Source organism: Myodes glareolus, chromosome 14, assembly GCF_982192425.1.
Source record: "Myodes glareolus chromosome 14, mMyoGla1.1, whole genome shotgun sequence".
In the NCBI taxonomy this organism is placed as follows: Eukaryota; Metazoa; Chordata; class Mammalia; order Rodentia; family Cricetidae; genus Myodes; species Myodes glareolus.
Genome location: NC_142039.1, coordinates 78,382,326 through 78,390,256, shown reverse-complemented (window position 1 = coordinate 78,390,256; position 7,931 = coordinate 78,382,326). Strand labels below are relative to the sequence as shown.

Sequence of the window (7,931 nt, the reverse complement as noted above, 5' to 3'; positions counted from 1 at the left end):
CTAAAAAAATTACACTTTTCTGAATTATTGTCCTTAAGTCCTTATACCTGTATATTTTTTTCTCTATCCAAATAATTTCTTCAAGATACACAACTACAGCCTTCATATTAAATATTACTCCTCTCGACTGAGGGGAGGCTGGGAGGAGAAACTGAGAGGGTTAGCACCAAAATATCTTGTGCCGGAGTACTGTTTCACTCCTTTAATCCCGACATCTGAGAAGCAGAGTCGGAAGAATACCTGTGAGTTCAAATCCAGCCTGGTCTACAAAGTGAAACCGTATAAACCCTATTAAAATAAATGTATATACATTCCCAGCGAATTTATCAAATTCCAGAAGAAGCACTTGAAGACTAAGGAAAACAATTCACAACACAGAGAAGGAAGGAAAAGCAGCTTTCATCGTTCTCAAACCCCCCTCTTTTTTTTTAAAGCCACCACCCAACCTTCTCTCTCTCACACACACACACACACACACACACACACACACACACACACACACACACACACCACGTGAATAATGTCTAGTAGGTCTGCGAGAAAGGCTCCTAAGGAACAATCCGTGAGTAGGTAAGGCAGGAAGTGCGGTGCTGGGAGAAGCTACGTGATCATGGCTTCATTTTATTGGATTTATTTCCCCCATCTCTAGATTTTTTTCTAAATTCTATGGAAGCCCGCCCAGATTCTTGCCCATGGCTCTGCCTTCTTCCACTTAGACCCAGCCTTGTGGTGAGTTAAACAGAAATCACGGGATTATATATAAACTCTCACCCCGCAGATTTTAACCCAAAACTCTTAAAACTAAAAACAGAAGGGCTGGGTGGATGTTCCGCAGCAGACCCTTGTTCCGGAGCTTATCTTTTTGGACCGAGGCATCGCGGACCCGGATCCTCCAGGGAGGAGCTCAGCCTGAGGCTCCAGGCGGACAGGTTAGGACCTGGCGAGTCACGCGCCTGGAGCCCCGCAGGCTCCGCCCCCAGGCAGATACAGCCAATGGTGGTGCGGGGGCGGGCCCTGCCGGGGCCGCAGCCTGGGAGGCTTTAAAGCCCGAGCCCAGCGTTCCTCGGCCAGATTTTCGGACCTCGGCGACCTCCAGGATTTTAGTTTGTGTAGTGTTCGTAAGTAGCTGGCTGCTCCAGGTGAGTGACCCCAGCGGGCCTAAACGCTGTGCGGGCGGTTATAGGGAGGAAAATGGAGAGCCCGGGACCACAGCATCTGCAACCCGTGCTGGGGACCCCAGGATGGGCCAGGACCTCGGGGTGGGGGATCCCTCGGCCTTCCCGGAGTGACGGGGTCTGTATTGCCAAGCGGGTCGTCGCCAGGCCGCTTGACTCCGGGCCTGATGGGACCCGAAGGGGCAGCAGGACCCCACCGAAGCTGGTCACGGGGGCCCAGGGCTCCCTGTGCCGCCATAACACCCGTGGGCGGTGGCTACGAGGGCGGAGCGGACGACAAGCCCCCCGGCCCGGCCCACCCTAGGTCTCTAACCCGAGCCGTGATCACCCAGAGGGAGGGTATCGCCTCGAGGCTTCGGTTCTGGAAACTCAGTTCCGACTGGTCCCCAGCTGTGCATTAAAGTGTGAGATAGCAGCCTACCTCTGGGAACTTCTGGCCCGTTTGGGCTCACTCAACACTGTCTGTACATGACCTGGACCAAGTTGTCCCCTTAGTCATACAATACCGGGAGACTCAAGACTACTATCATGCCACTATAATGGAATAGAGTTTATCCCAGTTTCTATGCCACTTACTTGGCAAGTTTTCATTATCAGTATCGAGACAGGGTTTCACTGTTTAGCTCTAGGAACTTTGTAGACCAGGCTGGCCTCGAACTCAGATCCACCTGTCTCTGCCTCCTGAGTGTTGGGATTAAAGACGTGTGCCACCACTGCCCCACGAATCGACTAAATTTCAAAGATTAATTTCTGGCTTGTTTTTCTCCACTCACACCCATACTTATTAACACGTGTAAAGACATTTCTGTTTTATTAAGGTGGTTTTTAACTAATATTTTAAATGAACTGGTTTGCTGCTAGCCTAATGGCTCATGACTAAAAATCACAGTGCTTGAGAGATGAGGCCAAATAAGAGTTCAAAGTCTGCCTGAACTACCTGAGACCCTGTCCGTAAAAGAAAAAAATGTTCAGGGCTGGAGAGATGGCTCAGAGGTTAAGAGCACTGACTAACCTTCCAGAGGTCCTGAGTTCAATTCCCAGCAACCACATGGTAGCTCACAACCACCTGTAACAAGATCTGGTACCCTCTTCTGACCTGCAGGCATACATGGAGGCTGAACACTGTGTACATAATAAATAAATAAATCTTTAAAAAAAAAAAAAAAGAAAAAAGAAAAAATGTTCAGCCGGGTGGTCGTGGCACATGTTTTTAATCCCAGAACTCGGGAGAGGCAGAGACAGGCAGAGTTCAAGGTCAGCCTGGTCTACGGAGTGAGTTCCAGGACAGGCTCCAAAGCTGCAAAGAAATCCTGTCTCAAACTAAAAAATAATAATAATAAAATAAAAAGGCCTTGTCAAATCTTTATTTCCTCTTTTCCTTCCCTAGGTGTTCGAACCATGAATCATTTACTCCTCCTGGCTACCCTGTGTTTGGGGACAGCCTTAGCCACTCCAAAATTTAATCAGACGTTTAGTGCCCAATGGCACCAGTGGAAGTCTACACACAAAAGACTGTATGGCGCGGTATGTAATATTTCCAATGTCGAGAGTGGTCCTCCTTGCCCTTGGAAGTTTATAGCCAGACAGTAGTCTCTAGAAGCCAGCTGTTAGTGGGACTATCCCAATCACACATCCACTGTGAACAGAATAGAGCACAAACATCCCTGTTGTTTTTCAGGAGGAGAAAAGCTTTCTAGGGGGTAGCTGTTATGGTAGGTCCACTTGGTCAGGTGGGTTGGATTTTTTTTAAAGACTTACTTATAGACTTATAGAGAGTGTTTTGCTTGCATTTATGTCTGTGTATCATATGCATCATGGAACTATATGGATGGTTGTGATCTGTATGTGTTGCTAAGAATTAAACCTGGGTCCTCCATAAGACAAGTGTTCTTAAACACTGAGCCATCTTCAGCCCCTTAGCTCCTCCTTTTTGTTGGGGTTGACAGGGTTCTCACTGTCACTGTCGTGCAACTCACTAGAGACCAGCTTAGCCTCAAACTCACAGACATTCGCCTGCCTCTGCCTCCCCAGTACTGAGATTTAAAGACATGTGCCAACCTACCTGGCTTCCCCTCGATTTTTAACAAAAATAAAAACTGCCAGTTCCTTGTTTGCTTCTAGAATGAGGAAGAGTGGAGGAGAGCAGTGTGGGAGAAGAACATGAAGATGATTGAGCTGCACAATGGAGAATACAGCGAGGGGAAGCATGGCTTCACTATGAAGATGAACGCCTTTGGGGACATGGTGAGTGTGATGTGATGCAAACTCTCTGAACCTTCTGTTTTCTTTTTACAAAATTATCTCACCTCTTCGACTTTTGTTTGTCTTTTCTTGGAAGACCAATGAGGAGTTCCGGCAGTTGGTGAATGGCTATAAGCACCAGAGGCACAGGAAGGGGAAAGTATTTCAGGAGCCTCTGATGCTTCAGATCCCCAAGTCTGTGGACTGGAGAGAAAAAGGTTGTGTGACTCCCGTGAAGGATCAGGTATGAGGGCTGGGAAACGTCTCAGCTATGTGAGTGTGAGGACCTGAGTTTGATCCCCACAATCCCTACCTGGGAGAGAGAAAGTTGATGTGATAGCACTAAGGCCAGTAAGCAGGAAGCAAGACAGATAGATTCCCAGGGTTTACTGGCCCACCAGCATGGCCAAATCAATGAGTTCCAGCCAAAAGCGAGACAGCCTGTCTCAGAAAACAAGGTAGATAGATAGTGACTGAGAAGCAATACCCAAGGTTGGCCTCTGGCACACACATACACACAAACTATAAACACACACATACACATAACCCTTCCCCGCAAAAGAATCAGGTGTGACCTTGCATGGTTCATACCTTCTCCCACAGAATGGCCATGAAGGAACTGGAGTTTGCTTCACTATAATGTAGTGTGATATGCAAGTTCTTTATTATTCTTAGCAGTTTTATACACTCAGCCCCCGACATCCTCCCCTCAACCATATCAACATCCAACACCCCCAACGAGTACCCATCTCACCCTCGGGTCTTTTTGTTCTGTAGCCCATGGAGTTTAACCAGGGCCACCCAGCCTGCCATGCACATAGGTGTGGTGTAGCTATCCACCCACTACAGCCTGGGCAACTCAATACTGACAACATCACTGAAGATAATGACCCCTCTCCTCCGGTGGCCATCAATTGCCTGTCACTCCTCCGAGAGGGTTAGCGTTGTTGTCTGTGCTTTAGCCTGGACCCTACACAGTATTTTGATCTGTCTGCTCTTGGGCATATCACACCTTTGGAGCATGAATGAAATAGGGTCTCACTATTTAGCCTGGCCCCAAGCTCAGAATCCTCTTGACTTAATCTCCCAAGTGGATTTCAGCCATGCATCACCACATCCAGCTTCCTGTTTAAAGGCTCATGTAAAACCTGTTGACTATCTTTGTCTTGTAAACCGCTTATCTCTTTCTCTTTTCAGGGCCAGTGTGGTTCTTGTTGGGCTTTTAGTGCAAGTGGGGCCCTAGAAGGACAGATGTTCCTTAAGACTGGCAAACTGGTCTCGCTGAGTGAGCAGAACCTCGTGGATTGTTCCCGGGCTGAAGGCAATCAGGGCTGCAACGGCGGCCTGATGGATTATGCCTTCCAGTACATTTTGAACAACAAAGGGCTGGACTCAGAGGAGTCCTATCCCTATGAAGCAAAGGTAATTGGTTTGTTTCCTCTCTGTTTTCAGAAACATTTCCAGACATGGTTTTCAGAGTTTGTACTTTGTGGGTAGCTGTCTGTTTTGAGGGTTGGTTTGTGAGTATTGACCTGACATTATGAACTGTACATCGCCAAGGGTTTTGTTTCTAGTTGTGATCAAGTCTCTCCTTTAACTTCCAAAGGACGGACCTTGTAAGTACAGACCTGAGTTTGCTGTGGCTAATGACACAGGATACGTGGATATCCCTCAGCTAGAGAAGGCCCTCATGAAGGCCGTGGCAACTGTGGGACCTATTGCTGTGGCAATGGATGCAAGCCATTCATCCTTCCAGTTCTATCATTCAGGTAATTGTTGGAATTAGTGCCACCCTGCCTTCGCGGATGAGTTTGGCTTTCTAGGACTGTTGGGGATTTTGAGTCTGCATTTAATGTACAGATGTTTCTGTTTGATCAATTGGGCATTTTCAAGGTTTCTTAATTATGCTGGGGACAGGGGAGCATGTAAGTGCAGGTGCCCTCAGAGTCCCTGAAGCATCAGATCCCTTGGAACTGGACTGAGAGGCGATTGTAAGCCACACAGTGGGTGCTGGAACCAGGCTCAGGTTCCCTGCAAGAGCAGTGGATACACGTAACTGCCGAGACATCTCTCCAGCACCCCTCTCTTTAAATCTTAGTGCGTTTATTTGGGGGATGAGTGTGTCTGTGCTATACATGCATATGGAGGTGAGAAGACAACTTGCAGAAGTCGAGTTCTTTCCTCTGTGTGTGACCCCAGAATCAAACTCAGGCCCTGAGCCTTATTAACAAGCACCTTCTGAAATGTTTCTCTAAAGATTGAATTACTTCTATAGATAGACCCTAATTTACCTAACTCTTTTCCAATAGCTGCATCTTTTTCCAAAAGATTTTTTTATTGCTGTAATTAGGACTTTTAAGGAGCAGGGATTATGGTTTTGGTATGCTAGATAGAAGATGGATCCTATCGCCATAGGCTTTAAAACAGTAGAATTTTTTTTTATTGAGGTGAGTGAGGATGTGGTTCTGATAGTCTTTCCTAGCATTCTTAAAGCTCTGTCTCAACCCAGCTCCATATGAGCCAGGCATTGTAGTTCATTCCTGTAATCCCAGCACTCAAGAGGCAGAGGCAGGGTCAGGCAGTCAAGCCCATAGCCCATTGGAGACCAGCTTGGACTACATAAAACCTGTCTCAAATACTGAGACAGGATTTCACTATTGTTGTCCAGGCTGGCCTTAGAGACCTGTCTCTGCTGTGCTGGAATTAGGGCATGCACCACCTCACCCAGCATGATCACTATATTTTGACCAGTATCTTCTAGTCAAATTTGGGAATTTGGGACCTGTAACATTGTGGCAGACAAGGTGGGTCACAGTCCCATGGTGACTGGAACCTCTCAAGTGTTCATTTAACTCTGCCAGGCATCTACTATGAACCAGAATGTAGCAGCAAGGACCTCGACCACGGGGTTCTGGTGGTTGGCTATGGATTTGAAGGAACAGATTCATCTAAGAATAAATATTGGATTGTCAAGAACAGGTAAGACTCAAAATGTTGTATTTTAAATTGAAAAGGGAATTTTTTTGGGAGGTTTCCAATATTTAGATGCAAGTTCACAGACGTTCAGATTTTAAAATCCTGGATGTCTTACAGAGTGAAGGATTTGTGTTTTAGGTTCTGAACTAAGCTTATAGGTGAGATTCATATATATTTGTAGCATTGAATTTCCAAATTTGGCTTAAATTTCAATAAGCCTATAAGACCTGTGTGATTTCAGCCTGCTTTTCTTTAGTTTTCAGCAAGAGATGGCCAGCAGAAACCTCAGCCCATCCCCCTGTGTTATCTTCATTTTGCTCTCAGCAGCCTTAAAGCCTGTCAAAATTAAATCTCACAACTAATTATCTTTCACTGAGATACATCGTTCTGTTAAAATCTAGTTTGCCTCGATGGTGTAGCTTGCTTAGAATATGCAAAACTCTAGGTTCGGCCACCACGTAACACCTGGTGTGGTGTGCCTGCTTGTATCCCAACACTGGAGGGCAAGGTCCAAGAATTCAAGGGCATCCTCTCAGGGAACCAGTGAGGTTAACCTTGGCTACACAAAACCCTGTCTCAGAATTAGTGAGGGGCTGAGGCAATGACTTGCCATCCAGTCCTGTGGACCTATGTTCATATCCCCAGCACCCACATAAAAGCCATGTACTGCAATACACACTGTACCCCCAGTGCTAGCCACCAGGGGACTGTGAGCTCCAGGTTCAGTGGGAGATCCTATCAAAAAAGTAAAAGGAGGATATGAAGGCACCAGCATTGACCTATAGCTGCTTCCACACAGTAAACGGAAATGAATGTCTCTGTGTATTTATGTGTAGATCTTAGAGCACTCAGAGCTAAGTTCAGTCCTATTTTCAAGTGTTAATTATTAATCATTCTCATATTTCTTGAATCTCTTTCAGCTGGGGTACTAAATGGGGTATGGACGGCTTCGTCCATATAGCCAAAGACAGGAACAACCATTGTGGACTTGCTACTGCAGCCAGCTACCCTACCGTGAATTGATGTGGAGTGGTAATGAAAGACTCCTGGACACTGTGTCCAAAGGGATGTATCTTAAAACTGACCAAACCCTTACTGAGATCATAGTACTTGAATCACTGAAGATCCAAGTCATGATTTGAATTCTCTGACATTTTTACATGGGTTAAATGTTACCACTACTTAAACTACTCTACACACAGCTCTATAATAGTGAACACTCATTGCTTAATTCTGAGTCTGGAATATTTGTTTTATAAAGGATGTATAAAGATTTCTTTAGCTTTTAAAATAAATTTTAGTTCAGTGTATATAGGTGGGACTTCCTTTTATAAAGTGCTGACAAATGTTTGGGACTAAAGACTGGCTTGGGGTGTTGTGGTACAGCATGAAAAACGTGACCAGTGCTGCTGGGCTTTCTTATTTTAAAGATAATAGACTTAACCTCAGCTTCCCTTCTGGTATATGATAAGTTAGCTATGGGGTAGTTGTTGTTTGTTTGTTTACACCTTCATTTTCTGTTTCTGTGTGTGTGTGTGT

General features: G+C 45.8%; 1 protein-coding gene across 1 annotated transcript; it reads left to right on the top strand.

The window, feature by feature from the left end:
* Positions 1–983: 983 nt before the first annotated feature.
* Ctsv (cathepsin V) lies at positions 984–7,702 on the top strand. Its single transcript, XM_048447589.3, has 8 exons — positions 984–1,139; positions 2,563–2,699; positions 3,297–3,419; positions 3,514–3,660; positions 4,614–4,838; positions 5,023–5,185; positions 6,278–6,395; positions 7,313–7,702. Exons 2-8 carry the CDS (start codon positions 2,574–2,576, stop codon positions 7,413–7,415), a joined length of 1,005 nt encoding a protein of 334 aa, XP_048303546.1. The 5' UTR covers positions 984–1,139; positions 2,563–2,573; the 3' UTR covers positions 7,416–7,702.
* The last annotated feature ends 229 nt before the right edge of the window (positions 7,703–7,931 follow it).